Source organism: Syzygium oleosum, unplaced genomic scaffold (genome assembly GCF_021117445.2).
Source record: "Syzygium oleosum isolate NSW1041296 unplaced genomic scaffold, Sole_v2.1 Sole_v2.07, whole genome shotgun sequence".
In the NCBI taxonomy this organism is placed as follows: domain Eukaryota; kingdom Viridiplantae; phylum Streptophyta; class Magnoliopsida; order Myrtales; family Myrtaceae; genus Syzygium; species Syzygium oleosum.
The window spans coordinates 4,839,731-4,855,575 of record NW_026607491.1 but is presented as its reverse complement, the minus strand read 5'-3'; the positions used below and the strand labels follow the sequence as shown (position 1 = coordinate 4,855,575).

Here is a 15,845-nt window from a genome sequence, read left to right as displayed (position 1 = left end):
AGAAGCTCCGTAAAAAGAAAAAAAAATTGAAAAAGAAAAGCGGAGCTCCATTTTGAATCCGACTTTTAGGAGCTGCTGCTGCTTCCGAGCTCTCCGACCAGAGCGCTCGACCGACGACGGCGGCGACGGCGGCGACGACGAGAACATCGTATCGGCATCGATGACTTAACACAAACGAGGCCCTTCTCTCTCTCTCTCTCTCGCTCGCTCGCTCGCTCGCCCGGGCTCAGAAGATGGACGGAGGTGGCCGAGCCAAAGCATCGCCTCCGCAGGCGACGGCGAAGCCGGGCAAGTTCGCGGTGTACCGGAACCCGGCCTTGGCGGCCGCTCTCGCCGCCAACAGTCTCGTGCCCTCGAAGCTCGCCCTCCTCTCCACCTTCTTCTTCTCCTCCGCCACCGCCTTCGCCTTCCTCTCCTTCTCTGCCAGGTACGCGCGCACGGCAGCGGCGTTTGCGGTCTAGGTCCTGCTTTTTGTAATCTGGATTACGGAAGCCAGGGGTGGCTAATGAATGGTCTCGTGAGCCCTGCGCGTTCTTGCATTTGCGACTGGGAATCGCGTCCTGTTGTGTTCTCGAGTTGGTCACGTTTTGATCGTTGCAATGGGGTACCTCAATGACGCTGATCTGCTATGTCGCTGCGGTTCGATTGATTTCTTTGGTGCTTAAAATTTGCTGTGGCTTCGTCTGCACTTAGCTGAGAGAAATGATGGATTTTTGGGACTGTTTAGGGTTTTCGAGCGGGGGTTTTAGAGGAGCTTAGCTCCAGGATTCGGAACTAATGGGCATTACGATCTAATGGTTACTCTTTGCAGTGACATTATGCGTGCCTCTGTAAGTATTGAAGCTATCGAAGAGTATGAGTTTATGCTTTGATTGGGGAAAGGTGAATCCCGGTGCAGATAGAACTGCCTTGCCAATAATTGGGGCATTATGAAGCTGATTTCTTTCTCTTACTCAATGGAGGGTATTGAACCCGATCCAACAGAATGATTGTCAACGTGAGAAAAGTGCGAAATGAAGTAGAAATATGACTGACGATGTCTCTAGCTTACACCACCCTGACTGGCACTTGTGTCCTTCAGCAATCAAGACATTGAGTTTCTCTCTCTTCGGACTGGGGACTGCTGCGAATGAAACACCTGGGATCCAGTGCTTTTGCATTTGCCCGTCTCCCTGGGATCCACCATAACCATACTCAATTTCATTCCTTGCGTAAGGCCGAATCTGGTTGGTCCAAGGGCAATGCAATGATTTGACAGAATGAACTGTCATGAAATCCCATTTTATTTTGAGCTTTTTGTTTGATTGCCAACCAGAGAAGTGCATTTTACTATTAAAATTTGATTCTTTATCCCCATCAAGAAATGTCCATTTATGTCCAATTTCAGTAGCCATCGTTCTCCTTTCAATTTCAGCAGCTGACAAGTTACTTCCTTGAATTTGTGAAGGGAGGATGGGTTTATTGACTATCTGAAGCTAAAAAATATGTCGGAGGAGACAGCTTGTAAGTCATTCTGTTTCAGCCTTTTTGTCTTATATGTGTTTCACATGCTGATTTGTTGGTGATTTTGGATAAATACTGTTTTTCCCCCCTCCAGATTTTCTTGCCAAGATCCTGCAGACTGCTGTGGCTTTCCTTTTTCTGGGGGCTCTGCTCGCGCTCTTTAAAGCAATATCTCTGCATACATCAAAAAATAGAGGAGTGCCATTATTATCTCCCTCTGTTGGAACCAAGGATCAACCTACTCTTTCAACACGCCAGTTAGCACTTTTGGGGTTAAAGCCGAAGGCCAATCAGGTTGTGTCTGAACCATCGAAGAAGCCTCCTAAATCCAAAGCCCATTTAACACCTAGTTCGGAGCTTCTCGTCCCACTTCATCAAACTATCACCAGTTCAAATCGTTCATCTCGAATTAGCACCGATAAATTGAATTCCAGTGGAGGAAGTAAGGGTAGACCAGTCGGCACCCCATCCAAATCGCCAGGTTCTTCTTCTTTATATCTTGTGCCTGGAGCTGTCTCACCACTACCTTCCTCTCAACATTCACCTGGTCCTGATTCTGTTGTCTCAAGCCCATGGTTGAGTAGTCGAGCATCACCTATGAAGGATATCACATCAGAAGAGAAACTTGAACAGTTTTTGGCAGAAGTTGATGGGAAGATCACTGAATCAGCTGGGAAACTGGCGACTCCACCTCCTACGATCAAGGGTTTTGGCATAGCAAGTCCAAACACTGTAGTCAGTTCGGCTAATAATTCTGGAACTACAAGGAGCACTCCTCTGAGGCCGGTGAGGATGTCTCCTGGCTCCCAAAAGTTCAGCACACCTCCCAAGAAAGGAGAGGGTGACCTTCCTCCACCAATGTCATTGGAAGAGGCAGTTGAAGCTTTTGAACATCTCGGTATTTACCCTGAAATTGAGCTGTGGCGTGACCGTCTCAGGCAGTGGTTTTCTTCAGTTTTGCTCATCCCTCTGCTTAAAAAGATCGAAAGCAGTCACATTCAGGTCTGTCATCCTTACACCCCATTTTGCTAAAACTTATATCAAGAAGTATTCTGATTGTTTATTTTATTTAAAGCTTATGAGTCATCACCTTGCGACCATAAAGAAACTTCAGTGTCCATTTGAATGAAAAGATGGTTCACTGCAATTTCAAGTGAAAAGGTGGTTCACTGCAATTCAAGTATAATGGATGTTTTGTCTATGCTTACATGTTGTATATGTAGCATTAAGATTGTCCATATATGTACCAAAACAGATGACCTTTCAGTTTATGTTGGCAATGAGTAAGTGATGTACATTTTCGACGACAATTAAATTTGGGAGATTCCAAATACCAACAAGGTGCTCTTGTAACATGTGTGATTGGATTGGGGTCTTTGGAATTGTGTTGGTGAGCTTTACTAGGTATCACATGGTATGTTTAACGGTTCATATCTGGCTGCGGAGATTGTAGTGGTCTTTTTGGTTGAGTTTGACCTCTTCAGATTGCTTTGAACAAAATGAAACGAATAATAATAGATATCCACCAGGCAAAATGTATGAAAATAGAAAGTAATTGATACCACTTCACTTCTTAATGGCATAATGTTTATCATTGTTGGGCGTGCAATCACTTTATACATTCTTACAATTTTCCTGGTTCACTCTAGATATAACAGACTGTTTTCAGTTATCCCAAAATTTCACTACCAATCACAATGTAATGGCTAGAGTTAGGTGCCAAAACTCATGGTGCCCACTCATCCCCGCCTAAACAAATAATCCTCAAGATTATTTTACAATCCCATTTAATCACTCGATCATCCACAAAATACTTGCATTAATCTTCAGAATGTTATTGGAATTTAAGGTCAGATCACATTAGGATGAATAGACCACTCCATGACGACGATATTGCCTTCTGAAATGGCAATGAAGTCATGAGCGGTCAACTGGCAAAATTTCTTACTATTTTTCTACTGTCTGTAACATTTTAAGCATAGGCTAAGAATTTATTCACTTTGGGGAACAAACCGAGACAAATCCTGAATCAGGGGAAAAAATTTACCTAGCCTAGCCATCCTTTAGACATAGCTTTAGCTATGCTGATTTTGTTGATGCTGATTTTAGGTGATGGAAGGTGCAGCGAAGCTCGGAGTTTCGATCACAGTTAGTCAAGTGGGAGAAGTACGTGCATCTGGGACTTCTACAGTCTCTCAGATTGACAGGAGTAAAGAATGGTTACCTGCATATACTCTGGATGAAGATGGACTTCTTCACCAGTTACGTGCTACTCTTGTTCAGGCTCTTGATGCTGCCATTCGTAAGTATCGCCCTAGTTGCTTTTATACATTTCTGTGAACACAAGCTCCTGAGTGTTACCATGTAAGGTTAGTGCATTAAAAAAGCCCTGACTGTTACCTGTCTCTCACCAAATTATAAAATAATTATTCTTCTTTCTCCTATGTTTTATTTTTGGAGAAAAATTGAAGCTGGGTTCTTACTTTCTCTTCCTTTCTGTTGTTTAAGAAAGTGCAGTGAAGCCAAATCACTAGGGTGGCTCATTATGTTCTGTACTTATTGTATCATTGATTTCTGCATTACATTTTTTTGTGGGTGAGAGAATGACATGCGGTTTGTTGTGTTAGTTAAAATGGCTAAATCCATCTGTTTGTACTAGCTTTATTTGTTTATTTATTTATTTTTTTGCATGGTTTACGCAGCAAAGCAGCCTATAGCCAATTTGCAACAACCTCTGCAAAATCCGATGATTCCTCTGATGCAGGAGTGTGTCGATGCCATCACTGAGCATCAGAGGCTTCAGGCGCTGCTAAAGGGAGAATTGATTAAAGGTCTGCTACCCCAGAGCAGTGTTCGTGCGGATTACGTGGTACAGAGAATACGAGGTATGCAGTTTTTTTTCCAAAGGTATATTGCCTTTCATGGATTCTGCTTGATGAGAAGGAGAGTATGTTTTTCCCTTTTAATGGCCAGATCCTGGACTTTATTGCTTAGACTCGATGTCTTTCTCTCTTGAACAGAGCTCGCTGTGGGAACCTGTGTGAAGAACTATGATTTTCTCGGAAGCGGAGAGGTTTATGATCAGATGAAAACGAAATGGACTACTGATGTCCCCACCGATTCTCATCTGCTCTTGTATCTATTCTGTGCATTCTTGGAGCACCCGAAGTGGATGCTACATGTCGATCCCACATCCTACACTGGAGCGCAGTCCAGCAAGAATCCCCTGTTTTTGGGAGTTTTACCTCCAAAAGAGAGGTTTCCAGAGAAGTATGTTGCTGCCGTATCGGCTGTCCCTTCTGTTCTTCACCCAGGAGCTTGTATCCTGGTTGTAGGAAAACAAAGTCCTCCTGTGTTTGCCTTGTATTGGGATAAGAAGCTGCAATTCTCTCTTCAGGTAAGCTCAAGATATCTTGGTCTGCAATTTAAATATCCAGAAGGTTCGACTATCTTGGGTAAATGTAATGCAACATTTATTGCTAGGATTTTCTGGAGTATGACTGAAACAAAAGGCAAAGCACACCGTAGGATGAGTTTCTAAATAATGACTGGTGTAAAAGCACTGGATGCTTTGGGAAGACAAATTACAAGCACTCACTGATCTCGTCGTGCCAATGCGTGATTTGTGGTGCCACTAATGAAAGAGGGGAGCCTTACTCTTGACTATTGGGCTGAGTTGATACATTCATAGAGACTAGGTTTTGCACGCCCAATCCACCAATGTGTTTGTAAGCCTGCTGAATCCTGTAAATGGCATAAATCCTAGCGCATGGCGTGAAAACTTTCTGCATATGTAATTACTCCTCCCTCACATGATGTATGAAGGGACACTGTTGGCTTTTATTTTGCAGGGAAGGACCGCAATGTGGGATTCTATCTTGCTCCTATGCCACCGGATAAATGTCGGGTATGGAGGCATAGTCCGTGGCATGCATCTGCGTTCGTCGGCCCTGCGCCTTCTCCCTGTTTTCGACACGGATAATGAGAACTGAGACCTTGTTTTGGGAACCAGCAGAGAAACAGGTCTGCAAACGCATCGGCATCATGCCAGGATCACACATCCGAGTCAGAGCTCGCCGGCCTTCAGAAATCGATTGTTGTGAAAGAGCCACCACATTTGCAGTTTAGGTCCGACGGTATCGGCAGTTGTCCTTAGACGTTTCCTCCCAGGAGAGTCCATCAATTGCTAATTGGATTACCTCCCGCTGTAGGGTATTGTAATTTAGGATGCTAACAACTCGGTCTAACTTTCGGGCGATGTTTCCTCGCTGCTTTGGTTAGAACTTCGAAACCTTCATTAGTTATCAAAACTTTTGGGCAGTGTTTTCTTGAACACGATGTCAGTATTACATCAATGTTCTGGTCCTACATACCTTTATGGTATCTCAACCGTATAATTTTTATTAACTTAGCGCTTACGGCTCGGTCCGCGCCATCATTTATTGTCGGGTACTCACTTTATTTTATGCCATTATCAAGACAGTATATGGCCCCGATAAGATACTGAATTATTTTCCGGGAAGACTTGGTTAAACGTGTCGATTTCAAGTTAGTCGAGTTTGGCACAAATCATCTCCTCATATCGCATAAAAAGTTAGTGCAAGTTAGTGCATTTCATTATCATCTAATTCATAATCAGAGTACAGCATCGTGTCTAAGGTATCGCGATTTATATGAACATGGCAATACATATTGTAAAACCGTAGCGTCTTAAAACATAAATCTGATAAAGTATTTTGAATTAGGAATTTGATAATATATATATTTTTTATACCCATATAGCTTCTTAAAACTCCTGATTTTCGCAATTAGGGCTTCGATTGTCACAAATAACGCTCTCTCTCTCTCGGTACCTCAGTTTCCACTGCTGCATGCGTCCATGAGCAGCTTGAAGGTCCTGGAGATGACATCCATATGAACGGAGCAATACGTCGAGCACCTCGAATGCTTCTACACGCATCACCGTCTTGGTCTTGATCTTGATACGCATTCGATCGGACCCGTCTCCCGGCGATTCCGGCGATCGAGATAAGGGAGCGCGTTCCCCATCACCGTTTTTGCGGGCGGCGGGCGGCGGCATGAACAACGGCGAGGGGAGGCGACTGAGCGGGCAGGCGGAGGAGGAGGACGACGAGGACGACGTCGATGACGGAGGCCGCGAGGCGTGGGAGCGGACCTACGCCGACGAGAGGTCCTGGGAGTCCCTGCAGGAGGACGAGTCCGGGTTGCTCCGCCCGATCGATAACAAGGCCCTCTACCATGCTCAGTACCGGAGGCGCCTCCGCTCCCTCGCCGCGACTAACGCGGCTGCTCGGATTCAGAAGGGCCTGATCCGGTATCTCTACATCGTCATCGACCTCTCCAGGGTAATGGATTTTGCGCTTCTCCGAGGGCCGTTTATATGATGACGAAATTTTGGCTTTTGGCTGAAGAGCATTGCAGTGCAACATTTAATTGCCAGTATCGAATTTGTAAAGGAAACTGAATCTTTCTTATTCATGGCAGTGCATTCCCATAGTGAATTAGGACTTGTTGATTGATCTAAGAAAGAAACGATTGCCTTTGATATGTAGCTGCCATTCTTAGATTTTGCAACAAAAAATCAGGCTTTTGGTTGCTGCTCTACATGGGTGGGAAAGCTGAGGAGTGCTAAAATGCCTTCCTTTATGCCGTAGATGGCTTCGGGTCATTGAATTTTGTTTTGTTGTCCGTGTTTTGTGATTTTCTTTAATAGTGATGAGTCTTGGATTTTGTATAGGCTGCCTCAGAGACGGATTTTCGACCGAGCCGGATGGCCGTCGTTGCAAAGCATGTCGAGGCTTTTATCCGGGAATTCTTCGACCAGAATCCGCTCAGTCAAATAGCTTTAGTTACCATAAAAGATGGGGTTGCTAATTGCTTGACAGATCTTGGTGGAAGTCCTGAATCCCATATAAAGGCTCTGATGTGCAAATTGGAGTGCTTCGGTGATTCCTCGTTGCAGAATGCTTTAGATCTTGTTTGTGGATACCTGGAACAGATTCCATCATATGGTCATCGGGAAGTTCTGATATTGAATTCAGCTCTAAGCACTTGTGACCCTGGAGATATTATGGAGACCATTCAGAAATGCAAAAAGTCAAAAGTCAGGTGTTCTGTTATTGGTCTCTCTGCTGAAATTTTCATATGCAAACACATTTGCCAAGAAACCGGGGGACTGTACTCCGTTGCCGTAGATGAGGTAAGTTAATCCAAGTATTTCTTCATGCTAACTGATTCCACAGCGCTAGGCTAATCATTCTAGAACAAGAGACATAATAGACAAGAAAGTGGGAGATTTATTGGTGTTCTATTTTTGTGCGTGGGATGTTTAATTATTTAAATCATGAAGTTTTTCTATATGAGATGCAATGCTTTCTTGGATGCATTGCTCGTAAATTGTAAATCCCATCTATTAGTTCAGTTGTCTGATGAAAAATATAGATGGATACTTACACAGGACATTTCATCTTTATTTGCTCATGCAGTCTCATTTAAAGGAGTTGATCCTGGAGCATGCACCCCCTCCTCCTGCAATAGCAGAGTTTGCAATTGCTAATTTGATCAAGATGGGTTTCCCCCAAAGAGCAGCGGAAAATGTAATCTCAATTTGTTTATGCCATAAAGAGGCTAGGGGTGGAGGATACACTTGTCCAAGATGCAAAGCAAGAGTGTGTGAACTACCTACTGAATGTCGTATCTGTGGGCTCACCCTTGTTTCTTCTCCCCATTTGGCAAGGTCGTATCATCATCTGTTTCCTATTGCAACTTTTGACGAGGTTACTCCCGTACGACTCAGTACTTCTCAGCACAAGCTACCCAAATCTTGCTTTGGATGTCGACAAAGTCTTCTCAATCCTGGTTAGTAATCTCATGACCATTACAATCCTGATTACGTGCATATTTAATTTAATAAGCATGGGATCACGTTGACTCCCTCTATACCAGCACAGTATTTTAATAGTTGTTGGATCACATTAACTCCCTCTATACCAGCACAGTATTTTAATAGTTGTTGGGGTCCTGCTCTGGTGCTCTTCTCTCATCATAGGGTTGAGGCGTATTTTGTAGGGTGTCTGCTTTTACTTTTTATTCTGATTGAATTGATATCAAGGAAAGCTGTTTAGACTTGCAAAGATATTCATGACCTGAGGTTGGTGCGACAAAAGTAAGATAATTTACTTTCACCTTCATGATGCCTGTCCACCGTGGACCTCAACAATATCTCATACTGGGGGACAGAAAAAATGGCGCTGTAGTTATTTCTTCGGGAGAGTGATTGACCGAGGTTTTGATGTTGAGGTGCATTTTCCTTCCGTACGTAATATTGATGTGTGTAATTGAGCAAACTCTGACACCTGTGGACTATATGTGGAAGGTGTGAATGAAAAAGAGTTTGTACTTTTTTCTGCTTCAAAGATTCCTTTTATTGAGGTTTGTTAGAGCTAGAGAAGGTCTTAATCAATGCAACATGGAATAGCATAGCATGAAAGTATTTTATATTTGATGAAGACATTTGTCGCTCTACTGCACTATTTCACTTGGTTAAGAGGAGTTCCTCAAATTTGTGTCAAAAGATTAAGATCTACGTGATGAGGAACAGATTGATTGGATTGCCTGGGGATTATAAGTATGTCCCAGGCGTACTTATCTGGTTGCATAGGGCAGGAAGAGAAGGCATGCTTATATGCACGTGTCAGCTAGCATGTTAGTACGGCATAATGATGAAAGACATGGAAAGGGTTTCCGCTATTTTGTCACATTAGGCACTGGCCTGTTCTCTTTAGACAGCTACTCTCCTAGAACATACATAGGGGTTATTTTTCTTTGATCGTATCTGAGGGGCCATATGCTATTTTATTTTGTTCAACCTAAGATCTGTTTTCCTGCAATCATGTGATACTACCAGCTTATGCCTTGAGATTTGATCGTCATGAACGATGAATCTGATCAAGTTTCACTAAACACAATGGTTGGTTGTATGCAAGCATGTTTTATGTTGGTTCATGATCTGGAAATGTTCTCGACTCTTTTTTCTTATTCTTTGATGTCTTTAGACATGGAACTAGTCTTGTCTAATCGTAGATCTTATGTTCTGTATGTATGCTGCTTCTGGTCAGGAAATAGACCCAGCCTATCTGTTGAATGCCCGAAATGTAAACAGTATTTCTGCATCGACTGTGATATTTATATTCACGAAAGTTTGCATAACTGCCCCGGTTGCGAAAGCTTCAGACATTTCAAGACTGTCAGCTCCAGTGAAGAATAGCTACTGTTGCAACTTAAAATTTTGGTCCTCTTAGAGCCGACGTGCGGTTTTTTCCTTTTTCTAAGGAATTAACATGTGTTTCACAGATAAAGCAAGTGAGAGTGCCTTCATGCGATGTATCTGGGATTATTAGCCTGTTCAGAGAAGCTGCATTGGCCTCGGCTTCCAGAAGTAAGGTATCCGGAAGTATGGTATTTTAAGTGTTCGTGATCTTGCAGTCTGTAACTCATAACATAGAGAAGAATTACGAGGATGAAAAATTTGCAAGTGCGTACGAAAGGAAATTGTTTGATTGATTGCCGGTAATGATTTATCCTAACCGCGATATTTCAAGGGCAGGGTAATGAATATGTTTATGCTTTTCTTTTACCTATCGCTTCTCTAGTGGTTGTTCAAATCCTTTCTTCCTTGCATGTCATTTCATCCAGACATTTGCCTTAGTGAAAGAAAACAATGGAGCTTGAAATTTTTTTTCTTCTTGGGTTTCCTAGCGACTAGGAAGTGCGACCTATGGGAGTGTGAATCTTCAGTCTGTGAAGAGGATGATTCATAGATCAGGGGTCGGGAAGGGGCGAGTTGTCTGTGAGAGCTCAGAACCAATTTAAAGCTGCAAAGGAGGAGATAGCTTATTGTGTCAAGTTCTCAGATTTTTGCCAACTTGGGAACTATACCACGGTAATTCAGATAGAAGCAGAACATTTCTACTGGGAATGTCTGGCCTCAAAGTGTAATTCTACCATGATTCTAAGCCGAATCGAGTAGCATAAATTATGTGCGCCGGGTCTTTATGATTTTAAGCCGAATCGAATCGACTCAGATACCAAATGAGACCTGATTTCTGGGTGTATAGGTAGAAGTTCCACAAATGAAGTTGGGTGTGGATGGTAAATACCATCCAAAATGAGATATGCCGAGCATCGCAAAGTAGAGAGCTCGAGCAACTTTGGATCTGCATTTGAGAAAGCAGCGATACCACATCTTGCCCAACCTCTGTCACCTTTCCCTGCCCCCACTAGGGCCACTACAAGCCATATTTTAGAGTTTGTTGTCATTGATTGGTTCATCTGCGTAAATCATTAAGACTCTATTTATTTGAAGGAAAACTATTTTCGGGAAATTATTTTATGACTTTGGGACGTTTGGATGGTAGAACACTAATCGATCTACGGAAAAACGTTTCAGCAAGTTTAGATCGGGGGAAAACAACTTCCCTTTCTGACAAGAAGGAAATCACTTTTCTTAAGTCACAAAATAAATGAAAATTAACAATTTTTCTTGAAAATGATTTTCATGGTAAATATTTTCCTTTGTCATGAAGTTTTCAGTGAAATAAACAAATACCCTAACTGCTGGTTTCTTATCAAAGTAATCTAATCACATTGATTTCTCAATGATACACCGGTTGAAAAATTGTAAAGTGACACCAAATATTAATACCCTCACAGCTAGTTTCACGGATGGTCGCTACCCAGATTATCAAATAAGATCCTTTTACATATGTAATGTGTGTTTCGGTCAACTTAAAATTATTTACTACCCTTGCCTGCAAAAGATAATTACTTAATCTTAACATTCCTCAATGAAATATTACTCAAACATTTGATGAATACTGTTCAAAATGTAATATTTATATGTTAAAAACTTCAAGTGTTCGACGCTCAAATCCCATTCAGGAAGAAAAAGAATGAACTATAAGAAAGGATAATTCACCTTAAACACATCGACACAATCCTGACTTCTAATATAGTCAATTCGTTGGGTATGTTCTAGGGACAAAGGCATCAAATTTTGTAAACTCAAAGAAAGCATAAATTACTCTAAACACATACTATGATTTTTTGCGATTTGACAATTATTCGACCAATTTTACCATGAAATCAACAAAACATCCCACCGTCTCTAAAGATCCGACATTATGCGATTAGGCGCCCCATCAACCTTAATTAGCAAAAAACACATCGAAAAAAAAAACTGAAAAAAGAGGAATGCGTAGAGTCAGTGATGCTTTGCTCTGCCGGCTTCGAAGGAGGACATATTTCTATAATCGATGCCATGGGTCGCGTGACCCTCACCTAAGATTTCTCCATTTACTCTTGATCTTTATTTTTTTTATGTCTTCTCAAGAGCTGATGCAACACCCCATGTAGCGCCGCATTAGTATTATCTTCTACGCCACAAATGGCCGCATCGTATGTAGTTGGCGATTCAATCGTGCACCGGCCAAATTGCATCAATTTTTAAGTAGGAACCGGTTCGAGATCCCATGTACAAACACCTATAGGGAATTCGTTTCGAAATCCCGACCGAAACTTGATAAGTCGTGTACGAAATTACACTTCATGTTTTCCAAAAGAACCTAGGACCCGGAATAGTCACCTTTCCAAGCCTAACTTCTACTATTGTGCAATTATCAGGTCCTCTAGAGCTTTAGGATCATTTCAGCTCCACAGATTTTCCGTTTGGAGATTCACAAAACATAAGCTTAAAAATAAATACAATGGCGATTGGATATTCAAGTTGGCTAATTTCCTAATTATATATTTAACGTTGAATAATTGGGAATGCGTGGAATAATATTAAAAAAAAATGTTACATCGGGTTTCGAGCCATACATGATGGTTGCTTGCTGCACTCCCTTTTAGCGAATCAAGTTTTGTACACTTATCTCCTTAAATATCGACAACATTATCAGACACGACAAAAGCTCCCAACCAAAACGAATGAACAAACCAACGAAAGACCACCAACAAACATTCCTCAGGATCGAAGAAGAAAAAACCCAACACAGATTTCGACCCAGAATGCACTTTGCAACACCCCTTAATCTCATGTATGGCGCGATTTACAGGGCCCCTAAAAATTGGAAACGAAGGAAGTAAAAGAAGAAGAAGAAGACGAGGAGAGGAGGAAGGAGGAAGGAGATGAAGAAGAGATCAGGGATCGCACTGGCTGTGGCGAACCCACGAAATGGAATGGTGGGGGGTAGCGAAATCTCGAGACCTAAGCGGCTTTTGCTGTACAGGGGCCGAAGCTGCTGCTGCTGCTGTCGAAAGCCAGCTCGCTCAGTAGATCGGCGAGATCTCCGGCCGGCTCGCCCGATCCCCGGCTGGGCCGCGACCGCATCCTCTTCATCGCCCTCCTCCGGCGATCGTGATCCACCATCCTGCAACGGGATCAAACCCCCAAAGTCCTCAGGGAATAAAAGAGGAAACACGAGCTTCCCTCGAAACAACGCGAAGAAAATTGAGGGCAAGAGAGAGAGAGAGAGAGAGAGAGAGAGAGAGAGAGGGAGTACTCTTGGGAGAGAGAGAGGGCGGCCCGGGTGATCCCGGAAACGCAGAGAGGGAGGCCCAAGGAGCTGTTGAGATTCACCATGGTTTGCATTCTTGTTTCGGGGTTCTTTCTGGAGCGAAAGCGACGGGGAAACGGGGTGAAGGAAGGGAGGGAAGGGAGGGAAGAGAGGTGGAAAAAATAGGGTTTTTCCTTTCACGAGCGATGGCGCTTGTTTCAGGAGGCAGGAGTAGGGAGATCGGAGGGTAGAGAGGACAAGGCAAGGTGAAAATGGCACTCTCTCCTTTCGCTCTCGCCCGCATTAAAAAGCCAGGACCAGGCGTGGCAGCTGAGCTTTCTTCCCCCGTCAAAAGGGCAGGTCTCGGTACGGTTGATAGCAACAAAAAAAAAAAAAGACATCAAATCATAACTTTTCCGTTCGATATTTTTATAATCTATCCTGGACTTTTGATCGATGGTTCGAAATAATCCTAGAGAGAGTACGCTATTCGATCCGAATCAAATTTGGGTTATGTTAACTGATATGGCAATCCAATTTGGCTGCGCAGCCCAAAGTATAATGAGAGAGGGAGAGGAGAGAGCGAGAGAGAAAGGGGGGAGGGGGGGCGGCGCCACCCTTTTGACCCACTCATGCCGGTGAGGATTGGCAACCCTCTTTGGTGTGGCGCCCACTCTAGGATCTGGTAACAATCGGCTGACCCCATCGCCAACAAGGTTTGATTGCCCTCGTGGAGACTCCGGTGAATGTCGCCAGTGAGACAATCTTGTTAGCGACAATATAATCATTTATGCGGAAATTCAATATCAAAGAATATTAAATTTTAATGATTTATTCAAGATAAGAAGGATGAATACTTATACCTTTATATAGGAGAAACGAATGAGATCTGATTTTTCTTCCTTTACTCATTTTTTCTTAACGTATTTTATCTAATGAAGGATATAATAGGGCAGCCCCCGAGGTTATATGCAGAGTTGCTAGCGGATATCTAGGCGATGTGGGATCTACGTTAGGATTTCATACCCACTCCCCCCATCGGCCAGGGGCCGCTACTTGGCTCTGATACCAAGTAAGGTTCTCAGCCCCAAAAGAGCTCTTGTAGGGTGAGGGCAGCCCCCCGAGGTTATATGCAGAGTTGCTAGCGGACATCTAGGTAATGCTCTGATACCAATAAAGAGGTGCTAAGATGCAAATCAGGGAAGACGAAGACAAGGCTTGTGACAAGTCATGGCCACGGTTCGGAACCGGTCGGTTCCGGTTTTGAATCAGCCGGTTCCGATTCGTAATTTAAAAATTTTAAAAATAAATTATGAAATAAAAAAATAATGAATTATAAAATTATGAAATAATGAATTATTCAATATAAATTGTAATCAAAATGTAAATTGTAGGGGTGATTGGTTCCCGGTTAGGTCCGGTTCTGCTCGGAACCGGGAACCAAACCGGTAAGACCGGTCCCTTAATTTTAGAACTAGGAATCGAACCGGCAAATCATAGAACCGGGAACCGAACCATTGGCCCGGTCCGGTTCTAAGCAGTCCAATGGAACCCTTTGCTCTTAACTAGCAAATAATCGTAGCCACAAAAGGCATACAACTTCACATGCTTATGGCTTGGCTTGGGTTTTATACGTAACCCCTTTGATGATCTCTTCATTCACATTCGATGTGGGACTCTTGGCATTTGCATGAAGACAAGCCAAGAGTCTCACATTGAAGGTGTTCAAGGCAAGCCGAGAGTCCCACATCGAATGGGAACGAAGAGGCATTAGAATCATTATGTATAAAACCCAAGCCAAGCCTTGGAATTAGAGTTCAATACACCCAAGTCAAGTATTGTAATTAGAGATCAATGCACTTACAATGCATGGCAATCAAAGTTCAAATTGTTTTATAAAAAAAAATTAAATAATGATTTTTTTTAAAATTTCATTATTATTATTTTTTAAAAATAATTTGGAACCAGGCCCGTAAGCCACGGGCCGGTTCCGGTTCCGAACCGCTGGCCCGGTCAACGGGCCGGGCCCGTGTTTGACCGGGCCGGTTCAGGGCCAAAACCGGCCCGTGGTCATGACTAGGTATGCTATTCCACACACAAATGGCTCTCCAAGCTTTTGTAAAAGGGATTGCCTTTTAGTCACCAAGCCCCTCTTCAAATTTTGATTCGCACCTTAGAACTGCTTTATAGTAGCAGAATTCTAATATACAAGTTTCATACCGTGGCAAGTGCAGAGCATACTACCAGGACTAATCAATGCACGTACGTTTGTTTAGAGAATCATACAAGGCAGAAAGGTAGAAGTGAAGATTTGAGGATTCATAATACATACAAGTTTTATTTCTTGAGGAGCGGATTTTATTCGCCAATATTACAGGCGTGGCCTTTTATAGGCATGAATACATACATTTTTACAAACAATCAATTATTGGCGAAGTTCTGGAAATCACCAATAATTTTACACTCCCCGACCTGGCATAAAGGCTTTTATAACAGATAGACGACAAAGAAAACTCTGACAAGTGACAATAAAGACTTTTCCAACTGACAGACGACTGAAACACTTTTAGACGACGGTTTTTCTTCGTTTCTGCACGTTTTTCTTCTTGCTATAGTGTTGCTTCAGTGCCGAACAGTGTATGAACAAATACATGAACAATGCATGAACAGTGATTTCTCGAAAATTGGCCTAGTTTTTCAAACATGACGAGTTGATATTTTCAACACGCTTGGTAAGGCTTCAGAGATCATATTTATGGATGGATT

At 42.8% G+C, this 15,845-nt stretch overlaps 2 protein-coding genes and 1 long non-coding RNA gene across 4 annotated transcripts; 2 read left to right on the top strand and 1 right to left on the bottom strand.

Annotated features, from left to right (window-relative positions):
- Nucleotides 1-39: 39 nt before the first annotated feature.
- On the top strand, nucleotides 40-5,910 carry LOC115674366 (uncharacterized). Its single transcript, XM_030596740.2, has 7 exons — nucleotides 40-427; nucleotides 1,448-1,503; nucleotides 1,598-2,505; nucleotides 3,613-3,805; nucleotides 4,206-4,388; nucleotides 4,524-4,900; nucleotides 5,355-5,910. The coding sequence occupies exons 1-7, from the start codon at nucleotides 234-236 to the stop codon at nucleotides 5,493-5,495; spliced, it is 2,052 nt and encodes a 683-aa protein (XP_030452600.1). The 5' UTR covers nucleotides 40-233; the 3' UTR covers nucleotides 5,496-5,910.
- A 405-nt stretch (nucleotides 5,911-6,315) lies between these two features.
- Nucleotides 6,316-10,159, top strand: LOC115674374 (general transcription factor IIH subunit 2). 2 transcript variants are annotated; one of them, XM_056313018.1, is made up of 4 exons: nucleotides 6,316-6,869; nucleotides 7,262-7,723; nucleotides 8,010-8,382; nucleotides 8,593-9,676. In XM_056313018.1, the coding sequence occupies exons 1-4, from the start codon at nucleotides 6,582-6,584 to the stop codon at nucleotides 8,646-8,648; spliced, it is 1,179 nt and encodes a 392-aa protein (XP_056168993.1). In that variant the 5' UTR covers nucleotides 6,316-6,581; the 3' UTR covers nucleotides 8,649-9,676. The 2 variants fall into 2 exon arrangements, with proteins under 2 accessions (XP_056168993.1, XP_030452611.1); XM_030596751.2 differs by having other exon boundaries at nucleotides 6,317-6,869; nucleotides 9,642-10,159.
- Nucleotides 10,160-12,337: 2,178 nt separating this feature from the next.
- LOC115674394 (uncharacterized) lies at nucleotides 12,338-13,506 on the bottom strand. Its single transcript, XR_004004936.2, has 2 exons — nucleotides 13,086-13,506; nucleotides 12,338-12,953 (listed from the first exon to the last, which is right to left on the bottom strand). It is a non-coding gene; the product is annotated as an uncharacterized LOC115674394 (long non-coding RNA).
- Between the last annotated feature and the right edge of the window lie 2,339 nt (nucleotides 13,507-15,845).

What these genes read in the sequence shown, in the direction of transcription:
- LOC115674374 (XM_030596751.2), top strand. Translation starts at nt 6,582, where the DNA reads ATGAACAACGGCGAGGGGAGGCGACTGAGCGGGCAGGCGGAGGAGGAG. An exon ending in ACTCCGTTGCCGTAGATGAG is followed by an intron (nt 7,724 to 8,009) that starts GTAAGTTAATCC and finishes TTGCTCATGCAG; the next exon opens with TCTCATTTAAAGGAGTTGAT. An exon ending in ACAAAGTCTTCTCAATCCTG is followed by an intron (nt 8,383 to 9,641) that starts GTTAGTAATCTC and finishes GCTTCTGGTCAG; the next exon opens with GAAATAGACCCAGCCTATCT.
- LOC115674366 (XM_030596740.2), top strand. Translation starts at nt 234, where the DNA reads ATGGACGGAGGTGGCCGAGCCAAAGCATCGCCTCCGCAGGCGACGGCG. An exon ending in TTCCTCTCCTTCTCTGCCAG is followed by an intron (nt 428 to 1,447) that starts GTACGCGCGCAC and finishes GAATTTGTGAAG; the next exon opens with GGAGGATGGGTTTATTGACT. An exon ending in AGCTGCAATTCTCTCTTCAG is followed by an intron (nt 4,901 to 5,354) that starts GTAAGCTCAAGA and finishes TTTATTTTGCAG; the next exon opens with GGAAGGACCGCAATGTGGGA.